The sequence below is a fragment of the Trichosurus vulpecula genome, chromosome 5, assembly GCF_011100635.1.
Source record: "Trichosurus vulpecula isolate mTriVul1 chromosome 5, mTriVul1.pri, whole genome shotgun sequence".
Taxonomy (NCBI): Eukaryota; Metazoa; Chordata; class Mammalia; order Diprotodontia; family Phalangeridae; genus Trichosurus; species Trichosurus vulpecula.
Window position 1 is genome coordinate 116,007,128 of NC_050577.1, and position 19,178 is coordinate 116,026,305.

General features: G+C 46.0%; 1 protein-coding gene across 2 annotated transcripts in view; it reads left to right on the forward strand.

Moving 5' to 3' along the window:
* Positions 1 to 19,178, forward strand: part of PLXNA4 (plexin A4) — a 139,008-nt gene that overhangs the window by 38,019 nt on the left and 81,811 nt on the right. The window contains exons 7-11 of one of the 2 annotated variants that reach the window (XM_036760468.1): positions 772 to 962; positions 6,607 to 6,758; positions 8,367 to 8,484; positions 14,411 to 14,547; positions 15,253 to 15,420. In XM_036760468.1, the coding sequence (XP_036616363.1) occupies positions 772 to 962; positions 6,607 to 6,758; positions 8,367 to 8,484; positions 14,411 to 14,547; positions 15,253 to 15,420 (766 nt within the window). The remainder of the gene's footprint in view (positions 1 to 771; positions 963 to 6,606; positions 6,759 to 8,366; positions 8,485 to 14,410; positions 14,548 to 15,252; positions 15,421 to 19,178) is intronic. The other variant, XM_036760469.1, reaches the window with a different exon arrangement.

Sequence of the window (19,178 nt, forward strand, 5' to 3'; positions counted from 1 at the left end):
TGGGCAAGTCACTGAACCTTGTTTGCCTCAGTTTCCTCATCTGTAAAATGAGCTGGAGGTGGAAGTGGCAGACCGCTCCAGTATCTCTGCCAAGAAAACTCCAAATGGGGTCAGGAAGAGTCAGACACAACCAAAACAAGTGAACAGCAAATGACCCTCACCCTCTGTGTCTATGAACCCACTCACAGATTCTTTGGACATCCTGTATTCTGTGTATTCAGATATGACATTATGGGAGGGGCAGCCCTGCGCTCTTGGGCGGTGTTCATACGTTTGTATTGTAAGCATGTTTGGGAGGGAGAGGAGAGGAAGGCATACACATATATGAATGTGTCTATGGGCGGGTACATGGATTTCCCAACCAACCCTGACCTTCCCCCCACCCTATCCCCTGCCATCTAACTCCCAAATCATGGATCCCTTTACTTCCTCCAGCCTTCTTATTCCTGCAGCATCTCCTGGTCCTCTTAGATTTTGACAGGTAGTCTTTTGGACTAGTACAGACCCTGCAGGAATGGGAGCAAAATTGTTGGAGGTAGTAAGGGGACCATTACTTCACCGTTAAACTCATGTCTCCAGCTGGGTTCAGCCGGCTTCCTATGACTTGCATCCTATTCAGTGATAAATAGCCAAAGTAATGAAGCTGTCACCTTACCCCGTGAACCCTGCAGCTGAAGCCCCTTCTCTGCTCTGCAGGCTCTAGTCTCAGCCTCCATTCACCACTCTTTTAACCTTCTTCCTCAAGGTCCATCTCTTGTGCTTTACCCATAGTTCATCTGTACAAGTGCGGGGCCATGCGAGAAAGCTGTGGCCTGTGCCTCAAGGCTGACCCAGACTTCGAGTGTGGCTGGTGCCAAGGCCTGGGCCAATGCACCCTCCGACAACACTGTCCCACGCAGGAAAACAAATGGCTGGAGCTGTCAAGTACTAACGGCAAGTGTACCAACCCCCGCATCAATGAGGTGAGCCAAGGTATCCTCCTCTCTAGATCCGGGGTTCAGGGTGGACTTCTGAGAGACAGCACCAGAGCCCGAGTGGGGCCAGGATAGAGTTGCCTCTTAGAGTTACCCCAGATGGGGAATACTCAGGGCCGATGTGGCTTGTGGGCTCTAGTAAATTGACCCTTCCCATGAGCCTTGGGTCAGCCTCAGTAATCTACAAAGTCTTTGTCGTTACCCTCTGATTTCTCTCTATAATGATTAATAACAATTAATAATAATAATGAGTAGCTTCTCTGTAGCACTTTAAGGTTACAAAGCACTCTACCGATATCATCTCCTTTTGTCCTCACAACGATGCCAGGAGATAGATGCCATCATCGACCCCATTCTAGAGTTAGAGGAAACTGAAGTGGGGAGTGGTTACGTGACTTGCCCAGAGTCACACAACTAGGAAGTGTCTGAGGCTAGATTTGAACTGGGATCTTCCTGCTTCCAGGTCCAAGACTCTTGACTCCTGATCATCGGATCATGCAATCACCAGCTATACTGGAAGTCATTTAATCCAACCCCCTCATTTTATAGATAAAGACAAGTGAGGTCCGGAATGGCTAAGCCTGACTCTTTGACAGCAAGTCCCATGCTCTTCGTGCTGTGTCCTGTAAGGGGAATAGTCAGGCAATAACCCCGACTGAGCCCTGCTGTGTAGATTCTTTTAATCTAGTCAATCAACAAACATTATTAAGTGCCTACTATGTGCCAAGCACTATACTAAGTGCTTTTAGCATACAATAAGGACATTTATGAGGCGCTTCATGTATACCTTATAAGCACTTCCGTAGACATTTTTTGATTTGATCTCCACAACAGGTCTATAAAGTTTCATCTTTAATATGGAGCTAAGAACATTCACACCATTTCACCCCATGAATATTGCAAGGATTCAATGAGATAACAGGTGTGAAGCATTTTGTAAACTGTAAAGTGCTGGGTGAATGCCGGCTATGATTATCATTAATATCATGGCAGACACTGCAGGGCATGAAGGCATAGAGAGGAGGCCTGAGATTCAGGGTGGCCTAGGGTTGAGTGTCGCCCTTGACGGGCACTGCTGTGCAACCCCGGGGAAGTTTCTTAACTTCTCAATGGCTCAGATGACTCTCTGGGACCCTAAGCTGTACAAGAAGCATGAGCCTAAATGGAGAGTTTCCTCTCTATACAGCCCCTTATATTGAAGACATCAAACGTCTGGCCAACACACACACACAAGAACATGCACGAATATACCAGTGATATAGTGAAATCCCGAATAAAGAAGCTCCCTCTAACAGTTCAGGCTTCTAATATGTAAAATAAAGATAATCTAGTATCTATAATCTATAGGCATGCACATATACATATACAAATAATATATGTTAATATTATGTTGCATACATACGTGCATGGGCAGCGAGGTGGCACAGTAGGTAACGTGCTCAGCCTGGAGTTGGGAGGTTATTGTTCACTTGTTTCAGTCATGTCTGACTCTTCATGACCCCATTTGGGATTTTCTTGGCAAAGATACTGGAGGGGTTTGCTGTTTCCTTCTCCGGCTCATTTTACAGATGGGGAAACTGAGGCAAACAGGGTTAAGTGACTTGCCCAGGGTCACAAAGCTAGTACATGTCTGAGGCTAGATTTGAAGTTAAGAAGATGTGCTTGAACCACTGCACTACCTAGATGCCTGGGAGTCAGGAAGGCCTGAGTTCAATCTGGATTCAGACACTTACTAGTTCTATGACCCTGAATAAGTCATTTAATACCATTTGCCTCCGTGTCCTCATCTGTAAAACGAGCTGGAGATGGAAGTGGCCAACCACTCTAGGATCTCTGCCAAGAAAACCCTAAATGGGGTCATGAAGAGTCAGACACGACTGAAATGACTAAATGATACATGTGTGTATTGTTTATGTATACACACCTATGTGTGTGTATATGTATATACATAGGCATGTACATACACACACACACATACATACACATACACACACATATATTCCTATGTCCTCCTGAAGATGGTAATTTCCATGAGGGAAGAGATTGGGGATTATAGAAATTGTTCATTTCTGAGTATAATGCTCTGAACACAGTAGACGCTTAACAAATTAGCAGGGCATCTTGGGTATAAGTAGAAAAAACAACAGACAGAGTCTGAAGACCAGCTGGAATGCTGTCTCTGGCATTCTGTAGTGGTATGACATTGAGGAAACCACTTAACCTTTCTGGGTCTCAGTTCCCTCATCTGTTAAAATGGGCTGGCAATATTTCTATTACCTACCAAGTCGAATTTGGGGAAGAAAGTGCTTTGCAAACTCCAGGTAGTGTGAATATATAAAAATTTGAAAATGATTATTATTTAATAATGATGTAAGGCTGGAATTCTTAACACGTGTGTGTGTGTGTGTGTATGTGTGTGTGTGCACGCGCTAGACCCCTTAGGCAGTCTAGAGAAGCTCATGGAGTCCTCAGAATAGTGTTTTTAAATGCATGAAATAAAATACTGTTTACAAAAGAAGCCAAGTATGCTGCAATGGTATTATCGATAGATTTTTAAAATAAGTTCACAGACCCCAGGTTAAGAACTCGTGATAAGGAAGAATTGTTATAATTACATTATTAAGTGGAAACAAGACATTATTTCTAGAGGAGTGTGACATAATAGATAGAGAACTGGCCTAAAATTTTGGAAGACCTGGGTTCAAGTCCTGACTCAGACTCAGACTCAGACTGGCTTTGTGACCCTGGGTAAGTCATTTAATTTCTCAGAGCCCCAAGCAATTCCCTAAGATTATAAAATTACAGTAGGTGCCAATCTGCATTCATTAAGGGAGTTCCTCATCAGAAGCCCTCTAGACCAAAGAAATTCAGAGGTCCAGTTAAAAAAAAAGTGAAGAAAAGAGCCCTCCATGGCTCTGGAGTGGGCAGAGGGAGGTTCGCATCCCATCTCTGGTGTTTACTTCCCTGTGTCATCTTAGAAAAGCCACTTAATGTCCACAGCCTTCGGTTCCTCGCCTGTAAAATAAGGGGGCTGGGCTAGTTGGCCTCTGAGGTTCCTTTCAGCTCTCAAGCTAGGATTCTGTGATTATCATAATAAATGTCTGTCAAATGCATAAGGAGCTGTAGAATCTTGAATTTTCTTCATGAGTAACAAGACCTCCAGAAGTCCCTCCGAGGCCAGAGCTGCCCTCTGCCAGCACCACACCCTGTTCCCTGGCCAAGCTACAGCCTGACATGCTCCAGACATTGGTCCATTTTTCCTTGGTTCTTTTAAGGTCCTGGCCCTACTGTCCACTGCTTTGAACATGCTGTGGATGCTGAGAGTTTTAGCACTCTCCCCTTTGTCTTTTTCTTCAATCCTCTCTTAATCCTTTCTTTTGTGGTTTGGGGTTGAAGAGAAAATGGGAGGATGCCAGGTTTGACAAGGTCAGCAAACAGGACTGATCTGATTGAGTCTCACACTGATTCTCTGATTCTACTGATTCTCCCCTCTTCTGTTCCATCCACTGGGAGCTTTCTTTCTGGGGCTCTCTCCTGAGGACTAGAGGCTCAAAATCAGTCCACAGGAATTCTCAACTATAAAGCATTTGGAGATCACTGTTCCCATAACTCCTGGTCTCCATCTTGTTCCCCTCTGCCCTTGGTACAGAGAAGCCTCAAGACTCTACTCTGGAAAGGAGCCTTTCTCCCTCCATGCAGCCGTAGCAATTAACCCCACCCTTTCAGAGTTTCTGGAAGACTAGCCACACCTTGACTTCAGTGGTAAGGTTGTTCCCAGAGCCATTAACAGGAAAGTAATCTCCCTGGGCCAACTGTACATCATTGCCAATAGCATGTCTGCCATGAGTGGAGGGAGCTTCTAACTTCCTGGCCCATGTCCAAAGAAATCACTGGGAGGAGACAGCAAATTAAACAAACCTCCCCGGAACCCAAGGCTATTTACCAGCTCCTGTATTGGCACTGTCATTCAAGGGAACCCAGGGAATGGAGGATGGTCTGACAGATAAAACTCCTCTTTTTTCAGTATGACAAGGTAGGGGCTGGAATACCATGTCAGTATTGGCATCCCTGGCATCCGATGTGCTGTAGGGACTGGCTGAGGGGATTATGGAAAGAGCATAAGCTTCCCTCTAACTGGTCTTCACCTTCCCCTCTCTGAAGAGCAATGAAGCTCCTTTCCTCCCCCCTTGCTCAAAGACAGAAGCTGGTTGATTCTCTCTTAGAGGTACTGACCCAGCCTGTTTTCTTCTTTATGCCCAACTTAGAGATGAAACCATACACCGACTCAACAGGGCACATGGAGGAGGGATAAGGAAGGGTTTGGATATGGGATTATACTGGCCTAGGAAATTCACAGCTCAGAACACCCTCTCCCAAAGCAGGTCATCAACTTCTATGCAATTTCCAATCATAGAGTATTGCCTGGAGCACTATGAGGTTGAATGATCAAACAGTCATTTTATGATCAAGGCAGGACTTGAATCCAGGTCTTCTTGGGTCTCTATTCATCATGCTATACTGCTTACAGGTGATATAGAAGAGATAGGAATTAAGAGGCAGGTCTTTTGGGTTCTCCTCTCTGCTCTGGCACCAATTCACTCCCTAACCTTGATCAAGATCCAGGTGTCAGGAATGCTGGCAATGGAATTCTGATATGTGCCACCATCTTGGCCCATAAAATGCCACAGAATCCTGGCACTGAATGTGTTGTTATCCTTGCTAGTCGCTACCCTTAAGAGTGTGAAGGCTTAACTGTATTTATTTATATTCTGATCCTACCTCAAAGCAGCCTTCTGAACCTTGGTTCCTAAAATTTCCAATTTGGGATCTTAATGCATATGGCACCCCTTGGGATAGTAAACTCACTCACTGTGACCAATGCATGGGGGTAAACTCCCACTTAAATCTATTTGCGGATTTGAATCGAGCCCAACTGTGAAGTTGGATGGATTATAATGAAATGCTTTTATAGTCCTGGGAATGTGCTCAGAGAGTTCTGGACCTTTCCTCCTGCTTCTGCTTCTAACAGCCTAGGAGGGATTGGGGGTGGTAACCTTCCCTCCTTTTTCTCTCCTGCTTTCCAGTGGTTATGGATCCTATCAGGAACTTTGAATATTGGCTCATTAAAAAGACACAGCTTTAAAGTGCTTTGCCAAAAGTGACTGTTAATTGATAGTTACAGTACCCAGGCTGCCTTCTTGGGGCCTTGGCACTAAATAGGAAATCGGTTAGGAAAGAGAAAGCATTGCTTTCCCTTTCCTCATCAGTTAGGCAGTATTGTTTCCATCTAGAGTTGCCAACCAGCTATCTACTTGACCGATTGGGCAAACATGTTATCATAGAAGCCAATCGCTGGTAGGGATCGATGACCACAAATAACATTGGGGTTGTGCCATCATCTGAAACATGTGCCAGAATGGATGGGAATTGATAGGGGTTGGGGGCATGTAGCACACAACTTAATAAATATTTATTGATCGATGACTGACTGACGTAGCAACGAAGATTCATTTAGGTTTTTAACCAATATGCCATCTAATGACTAGCCTTGATTTTGATAACCCAAGTTCCAGATTAGTGCCTCTCACTTTTGCTTTGTTTTGCTTCCTTCTTCCTCCCTCCCTCCCTCTAGATCAGTCCTTCAACAGGTCCCCGGGAAGGAGGCACCAAGGTGACCATCCGAGGCGAGAACCTGGGTCTAGAGTTCCGAGACATCGCCTCCCATGTCAAGGTGGCCGGAGTGGAATGCAGCCCCCTAGTGGATGGATACATCCCTGCAGAACAGTAAGTGGGATGCATTCAGCACAGAAAAAAAGGAGGGGGTAGAGAAGGAAAGGGATGCCGTGGCATTCAGTTTCACCCACAGGTGGACTTAGCACTAGAGGAGTGGACTGGAGAAAAGTAACTACAGTAATTAAGGATAAAGTAGAGAAATAAGGAGAGGAGATTAGGATGGGGGGAGGGGAGGAGAGGGCAGGAGATAGTGGGTCCTGACTGAAGGTGGAAGAGTGAAACAAAATGGAAGGCACCGTAAAATCATGAGTATGAATTATCCGGTCCACTCCCAGCACTCAGTCCATCCTCCTCCTTCATTCACCCTCGCCCTGGAGGACCCAGGACTCACACCCTGAATGTGAAAATGCTGCCCTTGAACCTATGTACTCCTCCCGGTGCTTTGAATGGCTTCTCTCTCTGCAAAATCTACTGACCTAAGCAAATAGCCAGTGACCCAGGCCACAGCCATCCCAGGGGTGAGGAGGCCACCCAGCTATGCCTCGAATAGCCTTGAAATAAGTCACTGAAATTTTCCAGCCTCCCAAATAGCATTACAAGGGAAACTAATGTTCTCTACTGTCACTTCTTGTCTCCTCTCTATGACCCTTTTCCTGTGGATGGTAATGGGAAGAGCATTGCAGAAAACCTGGGTTCAAATCCTACCTCAGGGAGCACTACCCCTGTGATTCTGGGCAGGTCAGGGAGTTGACCCAGGCCTCCGCATCCTCCTCTGTAAGACTATATAGCCTATAGGACCTCTACTCTAAGGCCTCTTCCAGCTCCACGATGCCACAATGCCTGCACAATTCCGTTAGCTCAGTTGGATCCTGACCAGATTCCCAATAGCTTCTGCGGCATCAAGAACACCAAGGATTTCTCCAGACCTTCCTCTGTCCATCCACAGCATTCCCAGTGGCTCCAAAGACTCAGGCTTTAGGTCTTGAGGCCGTAGTCCTTGCCCCATCACTGACCCACCTGCACCCCCTACAAGTAACCCTTCCTTCATGGGATCATAAACTTGGACCTGCAAGGAGCCTTGAAATAATCTACAATCTAACCACCTCATTATAATAATAATAATCATATATACATATATGTATATATATTTATTACTACATACCAGATACTGTGCTAAGGGCTTTACAATTCTCATTGGATTCTAACAACCACCCTGGGAAGTAGGTACCACTAGTATTCCCACTTTACAGATAAAGAAACTGAGGCTCAGAGGTAAGACCTGACTTGCCCAAGGTTGCAGAGTCAGTATTCAAACAGATGTCGTCTGACTCTAAACCAGGCACTTTTTCCCCAATCCCATTAAGCTGTCTGGATAGGGCATATCTTCCCCTCTGCCAAGACTCACGAAAGGGGGGGTCTGTCGAGAATCAGCATACTAGTGCCTCAGAAGTCATCTAGTCTGAGCCCCTCATTTTGCAGATGGGAAAACTGAGGCCCAAGTCACATGGTCAATCAGAATCAGAGTCTGGATTTGAATCCAGGGCCACTGACTGCAAATCCAACCGATGTCCTGTTTTCCCTCCGAGGCACGGCAGGGCAGGCCTGGGGAGGGTAGTTAGCCCTATTATACAGCTCAGCTTTCTCTTCTTTTCCCTGCAGGATTGTGTGTGAGATGGGGGAGGCCAAGCCCAGCCAGCATGCTGGTTTTGTGGAGATCTGCGTGGCCGAGTGCAAGCCCGAGTTCATGGCCCGCTCTTCCAAGCTGTACTATTTCATGGTGAGTCACAGCAGCCAGAGCAGCTGCCTCCCAGTCCTCCTGCCCCGGGTGGGAACGCTGTCTGTGATGCTGGAGAGACTGCCGGGGCCTCCAGACCCAGACCCAAGTGGCTCTTACAGGAGCCTGTCCTTTCCAGTTAGGAGAACAAAAATAATAGCTCCCATGTATCAAGTGTTTTAGAGAGGCTGAATAATATAGCGAGAAAACACCGAGCCTTGCTTAACTATACCTTTCTGTCATAAAGGAGGGGCATTGTTGGAGAGGATGGTGATAGGGATGCAAAAGAAAGAAAAGAAGAAAAGAGCACTGATGAAACATTTAAAAATACACGGAAAGGAGCAGAAGGAAGTTCAGAAGGGGTCACAGACAGGCAGAGCTGTGTTGGCTCTATTGTGCCAGTGTAACATATATTTTTTTTTTAAATCCAAGCCATACACAACAGAGATTCGTGGGTTTTTTTATATAACTCCCCTTTCTTTTCTTTTTATGTGGCAGCATTTGTGTTTGTTGATGTTTGCTAAGTGCATGGTATGAATAAAGAGAATTTAGAAAATCGATAAACCAAAAATGGAAAACACTTTCCTTGGATCTGGGAGACTTGGTTATGAAATCTCTACCTGTGTAACCTTGGCAAAATCACTTGACCTCCCCAAGCCCAAAATGGATGATCCCTAAGACCCCTGACCTTATTATCCTATGATTCTATGAAGATTTGCAAACTTCTTTCCTCACCAAACTATAAGGTGCAAGTGTTATTATCCTCCCTATTTCACAGATAGAGAAACTGAGACTCAGAGAATTATAACGACACGTTATAGTCATTACACCTAAGATCTGACTCCAAAATCAGTCTCTTTTTTACAACACCATGCTGTCTCAGGTGAGGAAGCCTCATTTAATTTAATTAATTCACTTAAGAGAACTTAATATATTTGCCCATGGTGATATAGCATGTACATTTTGGAGGTGAGATTTGAACCCAGATCTTCTGGCTCAAGGTTCAGGATTCATTCCAATCTATCTTGCCTCCCATGGTTCTCCTAGATTCATCCCAATATGCCCAAGGCTGTCCTTGCTGCCACCTCCAAACATTCTCCCATCCCATCAGAATAGCATCCCACTGCTTTTGCATCCTACCCCATCATATCACACTCTCACCTCCTCTTTCCCACATCCCTTGGCCTCAGGACCCCGTCGCTGTCCCTGCCCACCGCTCTCCTATTTCCTCATCCATCCAGCTCATCTTCCCGCATTTTTGCTCTATCCTTTCCCTCACCACCGCTGTCCCCCACTATCATCACCTCTCTGTCTTTTCTCCCCTTTTTTCCCCCTTTTCAACTTGTTCATTGCCCCCACCCAAAATAGACATCAGTCAGAGTCTTCCAGACTCCAGGCCTGGTGCTCTCGCCTCTGCACCAACTAGCTGCCTCTGCTCACCTTAGCCTCATTCCCTGCTCTATCTGGCCATGGGCAATAGATACTGCATTCAAACACCATGTTCATGTAGACCTCCACATCTCTCCCCATGTTGTCATCACCCAAAAAGCTCACCATTCTCCCTTCCAACCATTCTAACCCAAGTCATTGTTCAAGGCCCTGCTTGAATCCTCTCTCCTCCACCAATCCTCTGGTTACACTGATCTCCTTCCTTGAACTCATACATCATTTGTTTTCTGTGTCACTTGTCCAAGTACTTAGCACCGACTCCCCCGCTTACATTTTATTTAGCATTTTTATGTAGAATCATAGAATTTTAAGGCAGAAACATTAGCTGTCTTTTTTTTTAGAAAAGCAGAGGGTTGCAGCACACAGGAGCTGGGTTCAAACTCAAATCCTTCTACTTTCTGCTTGGGTAACCTTGAACAAATCACTTAACCCTCTCTGGGCCTCAGTTTACTTATGGTCAAATAAAGGAGCCCCTTCTAGTTCTAGATTACAACCCTAAGATCTCATCCAAGCCCCCTCATTTTACATTGGGGTCTAGAGAGATGGAGAACTGATCCTACGTCACATAGGTAGTAAGCAGAAGGGCTGAGAATTTAATTCAGGTCTTCAAATCCCACATTCTTTTGATTCCCTTTCCACTAACTTGGGTAAAAGCTTGGGGTACAGTTGGCTACTTGGATCTTAGGCCATCACCAGTTGTCTTGACCTTTGTCTTGCTGCTGGACTTCTATGATTCTGGAGAAGGGAGTGAGGCCGACAACATAGCAAAGCTCTGCCCCACTCATGCCCAGTCCATACACAAGTCAAGACATCACCCTTGTAAAGTTATTGTCCTCTTTGAGAATGAAGGACAAATGATAGTTCTTTTCCCATTCCATTGTCTTCCTCCATGAACACATTGGTCTCTTTTGGGGTGGAGGACCCTAAGTCAACTGAGGGCTCTTCTAGGGGTTGGGGGGTGGGCCCAGCCCCATCTTTGAGGGAGAGATCCACATTGGGCACATAATTACCAAAACCTGATTCCACTCCTTCCTACTTCAACTGTATCCTTAAATGATACAGTATGCCTAGGTAAGAAAGCTTCACAGAAGGTTAGGGGAGGTATTGGTTAAAGGCACATTACAATAACATTTTAAGAGAACTAACTCTGAAATCAAAGGACCTGGGTTCAAATCTCATCTCTTCTGCTTAGTATCCATGTGACCTGGGGCAAGTCACTTAACCTTAGAACTCATAAATAGAGAGCTTGAGTTAGATGGCCTTGAATTTACTTTCCAGTTCTAGATCAATGATGCTGTAAGACTATTCCCATCACCCCAAGTTACATTTGAGAGTTGTACCACCTGGCACTTAGAGCCCCAGAGGGGCACAGGCAGGGTCAGTAGATTCTTACCATTTCAGGGAATAGAAGAGGGACTTTGAATTCCCCTGCCCTCCCTTTCCAGCATCATGGAGTTATATATTTCCTTTCTTCCCCCTCCTTAACCCACCATGGCCACATACCACATTATCCAGGAACCAAAGGTTAAATTCTCTATCAGGGTTTGGAGCTGCAGGATTGGTACCTTCCTGCACTCTCTCCATAGTGTGGGAAGATGGGGGGAGACGTTTAGGAACCCCTCCATGGTCATTCAGGAATCCAGATCCTCCCATCTCGGGGTTTTGGTCCCACCGGCTAAATGCAGGGCTGTGGGGTGGGAGGAGAGGGGTTCAAACAGTCAGATCTTCCCAAGAGCCATCTCCCTGGAGCGAGGCATCATTGTCTCTTCCTTGTCTCTCTTACTCGAGCCACTGAGCAGAGTGAGGAGAGAGTAAATAATCCCAAATCTGATTTTCCATACAAACCCACAGTGAAATATTTATGAAGCATGGCTTGAATAATTAATACTTTTCTCGCAACTTTCAAGTGTTTCTCCATCACATCCTCCCCCCTCTGAATAACTCCTTCAATCCAGGCTCTGATTATACCACGACTGTGAAAGGTGAAGGCAGCCTAGGCTATTTACTTCCCTAAACCCTTACATCCAGGCAACGCTGGTCTAAAGCTTCTTCACGTGTTGAAATCCCCTTTAACCACATGCGAGATTTTGTTTTAAGGCAGGTTGCCTTGAAGCACCCTGAATCCTGGCAGCTTCTCCCCACCAAACACCCCATATGCTTCTCATAATGGTTTGCTGTCCTCTCCCTTCCTGGAATAGGTGACTAAGGGGAGGAGGTCAGCCCCCTTTCCCTTTATAGAGAGAAACCCAGGAAATACATAGAAAGATGGCTTGAAATAAAAGAATTATAAAATGTTAGATCCAGAAGAGATCTTGGAATCTTTGAGGCAATCTGGCCTAATTACTTCATGCTACAAATGTGGAAACTGAGAACCAGAGAAATTAAATAAACCATGCAAAGCTAGAATACAAACCCAGGTCCTCTGATTCCCACTCCAGGATTATTTGAGTGAGTGAATGAATGAATGAATAAATGAAAAAACATTTAAAGCCCTTCCTATGTGCCAGGCACTGTGCCAAGTGCTGGGGATGCAAATAGAAAAAGCAAGATAGTCCTTTCTCTCAAGAAGTTCACACTCTAATTCTAGGACATGAAATGGCTGCATTGCAGTGGGGCCCTGGGGTCTTTAGGTGACGTAAGTCTCTCAGACAACCAGATTTGGGCACTGCAAGGGATAAAGGAAAGGCAGCGGAAAAGAGTGTCAGGCCTGGAGTCAGGAAGACCTGAGTCCAAATCTGGCCTTAGTTGCTTACTAGCTGTGTGACCCTGGGCAAGTCGATTAACCAAGTTTGCCTCAGTTTCCTCATCTGTAAAATGAGCTGGAGAAAGAAATGGCAAATCCCTCTAGGATCTCTGCCAAGAAAACCCTAAATGGGGTCACAAAGGGTCGTACACGACCAAAATGACTGAACAACAAAAAGAGATAAAGGCAGGGCAGAAAGAAAGGCCCAGAGGGGCTTGGGAAGACAGATGGCAAGCCTGGTGGTTCTCCACTGCATTGGAAAGAGTGGTTATTGACTCTCCATCTCGTCTAAGCTCTGTGAGCAGTTATGCAGCCTGGGTAAACAGGAAGCTAAGTAGAGGACCCAGCTATCAGAGATGGGTTCTGAGAAGGCCCAAGAGTCAGGGAGGGAAGGATGGACAGCTAGGTGGGGAGTATGGGAGAGAAAATGCAGAATTGGGGGGCACAAACCAGCACCCCACCCCATAGCCAGCCGCAGGAGAGCCTAGGCAGTTAGCAGTGACCCTGAGCACACACCCACAGGTGAGGACAGGCAAAGCCTTTTCAAGGACAGGTGCACCAGCAAGCATTGCCACGTGTGTGATTCGTGACAGGGCAGGCGCAGGCCACCCCGTTGGTGCGCATGTGTCATCTGGGTTTCTTTTCTCCTCTAATGGTGTTATTGATCCCCAGCTCTAGGTAAAGTCATCGTGTCAGTCAGGTACCTGCCTGCAGAGAGGAGCTGAGGCGAGTTCCAAGCTTTGGGGCCATAATTCTTAAGGGAGGGGGTAGTCTTCATTTAAATGCAGATCCTGGCTTCTCACTTGGGACTGAGTGGAAAGTTTTTCCATTAAAATGCTAATGAAGGAACAAACCGCAACTCCAAAGCCTCCAACAAACAGACATTTTTCTCTCTGCCCCCCCCCCACCCCTATCCCATCCCTGCAGAAGGGCAGTGGGGGCCTTTGTAATATACTGATTCCTTCCTCTGGCCCCTTGCCCACCCTGCTGCCTTACTGACTGGGAGACATGGACCACTCTCTAGACCAGGCCAGGGAAGGGGTTACGGCCTCATCAGCAGAACGTCAGCCTGGGATTTCCAGCAGTCTTGTACTTGGAGTGCTGGTTACCTTTTGGTTTGACCCTAGGAAAATTGCTTCCCCTCTCCAGGTGAGGTATCTAGAGGATAATGCCAACGAAACATGTGGCAGTCACCAAAGGGAAGGCGCTGGAGGACTAGTGCCTTGTCTCAGCTTAGCCTTTAAGTCTCTGCTCCCCGCTATGTTATCACAGGACAGAAAGACCCTTAGAAACAAAATCCAGTCCTTCATTTTACAAATGCCTTAACTGAGTCTCAGTGAAGAAAAGTCACCCGGGTTGTGCATCGTGAATCTGAAGATCTAGAACTGAAAGGGACCTATTTCATCTAGATATTATTAACATTTTTGGGTCACAGATCCCTTTGGCAGCCTAGTGAAGACTATGGGCCCCTTCACAGAATGTTTATAAATACTTAAATAAAACACATGGGTTTACAAAGGAAAGCAATTATATTGAAATATTTTTTTCAAAAAAATTGAAATTCCCAGACACCAGGTTAACAACTGATGATTTAGTCCAACCTTTTTGTTTTATAACTGAAGAAACTAAGGCCCAGAGAGAAAAAGCAAGACCGATAGGAAGCATAGATTGGGAATTCCTATTCGATTCCAGAGCTTTTTCCTCTACACCTTCTTAATTGAGTCTTTCTCTACTCAGACGCTGACCCTGTCTGACCTGAAGCCCATCCGGGGGCCCATGTCTGGGGGGACCCAAGTGACCATCACTGGCACCAACTTGAATGCAGGCAGCAATGTGGTGGTGACATTTGGAAGCCAGCCCTGCCTCTTCTACAGGTAACAGTCCCCTTCCCTGTGGCACTGACCTTTGTGGGAGCTTCGGGTAGTGACAAGTCACTAAGTTGGTAGTAGTCAAGTTGAGCTACAGAAGGAGTCTCCCCAGGGGAACTAAGCCCAGCTATTTCTGATCACTACTTCTAGATGGTATTTCTGCTTTGTTGTATGACTCAGGACGTTAGGACTCATTAACAGTGCCCACTGCTCCGGTTCGAAGGCAGCTAGATAGAGTGGTAGATAAAGTGCCAAGCCTGGAATCAGTAAGACCTGAGTTCAAATCCAGCCTCAGATCTGTGTGACCCTGGGCAAGTCACTTCATCCTGTTTGCCTCAGTTTTCTCATCTGTAAAATGAGCTGCCAAGAAAACCCCAAACGGGGTCGTGAAGAGTCAGACAGGACTGAAACTACTGAACAACAGCAACCACTCCAGTTCAGATCTAATCAACGAGTTCAATAAATGTTTATTTTATTGGAACTTGGGATTCTGGGATGTGGAGGGCATACATAGTATGGTACCATGGACAAATGGCATCTGCAAAGGTGGGATCGCCCACCCTGCTGAGCTACGGGTCCCAGGCAAACCTACCCCCAGTGGTCTCCTTGATGTGGTGGCATGAGACTGGGGTGCAGTGGGGGTAGGAGTCACATACCCCGCCTCTCTCTAGCCCCCTTTCCCATGGCCTTGTGCTCCTCCTCTCTCCCAAGGCGATCCACATCACACATCATCTGCAACACCACTTCCTCAGAGGAGGTGGCTGAAAAGTCGAAGGTGCTGGTACAGGTGGACAAGGCCAAGATCCATGCAGATCTCTACTTCCAATACGTGGAGGACCCCACCATCCTGAGGATTGAGCCTGAGTGGAGCATCATCAGGTAAGACTCACCTTGTTGGAGTCAGGAAGACCTGAGTTCCGATCCATCCTCTGACACTGCCTTGTGGCCCTGGCGTATCTCTGCGTCTGTTTCATCTGTAAAATGAAGGAGTTGGACGGGATTCCTTCTAAGGCCCCTCTGGCTGTAGTTCTATGCTATGTGGTTCTGTATTGTCCTACTGCCACCCTTTGGTTTCCACCCTCCAAAGCTCAGAGGTCTCTAAATAGCCACCCTATTTTGTGGGTACTCTCAGAGTTGGTACAGGTTGCTCCCCAAATGACCAGACCTTTCAAGCTTCTGCTGCTTTTGTTCCTCAGAGGGCCTTGAGTCAGGAAGACCTGAGTTCAAATCTAGCCTCAGATACTTTCTCTCTGTGTGACTCTGGACAAGTCAGTTAACTGCTCCCTGCCTCAGTTTCCTCATCTGTAAAAAGGGCATAATAATAGCACCTCTTTGCCAGGGTTATTGTAAGGATAAAATGAGATAATATCTATAGAACACAAGCACAGTGCCTGGCACATGGTGGGCACTTCCTTCTTTCTTCCCTCCTTTACTTTCTTCCCTCCCTGCTTCTTCCCTTTCTCCCTTCCTTCCTCCCCTTCCTCTTTCCTTCCTTCCTTCCTTCCTTCCTTTCTTCCTTCCTTCCTTCCTTCCTTCCTTCCTTATTTTGGAGGATGTCAAGTCATCTCCATAAAGACCCACTAGAAGCCTCATTTTGAACAAGGGCCCTCTTAAGTGCCCTGGTGTTTGAAGACTGATGAAAACAGAACTTGGAAGCATCATCCTTAAGGTTCAGATTTGGGCTGGGCCAAAGGTCCCCTTTCTAGATCCACAACTAACTGGTTTCATGACCCACATCTGAGCTGGAGTTTGGAGTTCCCAGAAATGGAGACACTAATCCATGCCCTTCCTCTGTTCTCAGGAATATCATGAGAAAGAGACCAGGTGTGTGAAACACCTCAAATAATCCTAAAGAAAGGAGCCAGGCAATGTGGCACAGGGGAAAGAACACTGAATTGGGAGTCAGGAGGCCTGGGTTCAAGTTCTGACCACATCAAACTATCTGTGTGATCCTGGGAAGTACACTAGAGTTCTCTGGGCTCTCCGATGCCTCAGTCCCTCATTCTTAGTCTTTCAGAGTCAGAAGGGGCCTTAATGATTATCCAGTCCCACCTCCTCAATGTAAAGAAGAAACTGAGACCCAGAGAGATAATAAAGTTTGCCCCTAATGCCCAAGGTCGCAGAGCTGATAGATGTCAGAGCTGAAATTCAAACCTAGAACTCCTGATTCCAAGCCCAAGGCTCTTCTTCCCACTGTTCACCCTTCTTCATGAAAACGACTTCTCCTAGCTCTAACGCTCTTGGATTCTGCTTTCTAACTTGGGAGAGGATTTTAGTCCAAAATGATTCCACCCCTCACCCAGACATCGGGGGAGATTGTGATCTCCAGACACACGTCTGGTCTGTGAGTATGGACTGTGGAGAGCACTCTTGGGATAGGTGATGGGGGGGAAACTACTCTAACAAGAACTCAGGCCCCTTGTTCCTAACTCTGACCCCAGGCCTCTAGGCAATTCACCTCAAGCCACTATGTACCCCTTCCTCACCCCCACCTCAGCCCTTCCTCGCATCCCAACGTAAAAGAGAGTCAGTCCTGCCTGCATTGTCCTGCCAGAGAACCATCAAGGCAGGCTCTTTGGACTGAGGGATTGGCTAATGAAGTTACCCCGTGAATCTGAGATCCTAAGGGCTATTTTGGGTAAGGAATATTTTAAATCTAATTGAAATATGGCCTTTTCCTATACATAGTGAAACCCGTTTGTTTTTATCAGGTTTGTAGCTATTCTGTAAAGTCTGATAGTTTTGGCAATCACCTTGATTCAGAAGGGAAAGGAACAAAAGATCACATCACATATTGCCAAAGCGGCATTTGAACCCAGTACCCTGAATATCCAAGATGTTGGCTTTGTACCATTCTTACCCCTCCCGCACCCCCCATCCCCATCTCTGTGCCGTAAGCAGAAAAGTTGTCCACTGAATTCACTTGTTGTTTAATTCACAGCTCCCCCCCGCCCGTTAGCCACATAAATAATAGTACCGCACCTTCTGGTTCTATGCAGCCAACCTTGAGAAATGAGCTCATCAAGACAAAGCTTTCTGACAAGTTCTAAATTCCCAGCTAAGCCAAACAGTTTTTTTTTTTTTTTTGCTTAAGGAAACAAAATCTGAGAGTGATAAGGTTTGCATTATGCATGTGGTCTGTATTAGAGAGAAACAGCTTGAGTTAAGGAGATAGCTGCTAAGTATCGATCATGGTGCTGGTGGTGATGATAATGGTAATGATGGTGATGGCAGAAAAAAAGGAGGAAGAAGAGGAAGAAAGAACAGCCAGACCACAGGGAAGACCTTCATCGGCAAGAAGACATCTCAGTGTTTTATCGTAGCTTCATCTGCCAGAGGAAAGATGGGGGGAGGGGTCTAGAGCGACCTAGCATCTGTGAGCTTAGATTTTTTTTCCTATGTATTTGGATAACTGTATTTCAATATAATTGTTTTCCTTTGTAATGCCACGTATTTTATTTCATGTATCTAAAAACATCCCTTTGGGGTCCCTGGGCTTCACCAGACTGCCAAAGGCACCCATGACCCACAAAAAGTTATGAACCTCCTGTGTGCGGCCATACCAAGGGAGAGGGCTGGCTGACGTAATGTATTTAAGAGTGAGGGATATAGACGGACAGTTTGCTAAATGGGTGAACGAGGTGCAGAAGAAGGAATACAAAATCATCAATTTGAGACCTTAGAGATCGCCTAGTCCGGCCCTCTCTTTGTAGATGAGGAAACTGAGCCACAGAGACAGTGACTTGCCTATGCCACATAAGTGATAAATAATAGATGAAAGGGCTAGGATTTGAACTCGGATCCTCTGACCTCCAGAACTGTAACATGACATTGAACAGAAGAGGGTGATTTCCCGCTCTCCCACAAAACCCGGAAAGGTCTTAGGTGAAGTGATGAAAATGGTTGGGAAAGGCTGTTCTAGGCATCAGGGTACTCCTTAGAGATGTACAGCTGCCTTCAGGCAAGGCTGTTATATCGGAAGCTGAAAGTCATCTCAGTCGGTTTAGGTGAGAAATACATGGCTCTAGGTTCCTTTGAAAAATGCTTAATTGAAAAATTTAATAAAAAAGTCTTTTTAATTCAAATAAAAAATAGCAAACCACACAGGCAGAAATGAGGACATCCTTTCTACTTCTTATCAGCTCACCATTCCCTTGGCCCTGCAGCTGGAAATGTTGTGACCTCTTGGGCCACAGGTAGGCTAGAATCTGGCACTTGGGAAACCCTCAAGAACCATGCTTTCTGATCCATTTTAAGTATTCATTGGTAGTTTAGATGTGAGAGGTGAAGGGTAGAGTCAGTCCTGAGATCTCAGATGAGAAGAGGGTCGCCTTCTCCCCTCTTGTTCTAAGATTTGTCCTTTGTGCTTCTATGATGTTGATTCATCTCTTGGACTGGAGAGTTGGAGATGAGACCAGCCTAGGTTCCAGGAATGTAAATTTAAGGAAAGCCCAGACTAGGTCTTCCCACTTGCCTTAGAATGAATCCCTATCCTGGAGAGAGATTGGGAAGAAAGAGTCATTGTAAAGATGGCAGAGGAGCAGCTCTGTCATAGGATTATAATTTTGTTGTCAGGACCTTACAAATCATCAGTGCTCTGGGAGGTTAAGTGCCCAAGGTTGCTCAGATAGAAATTG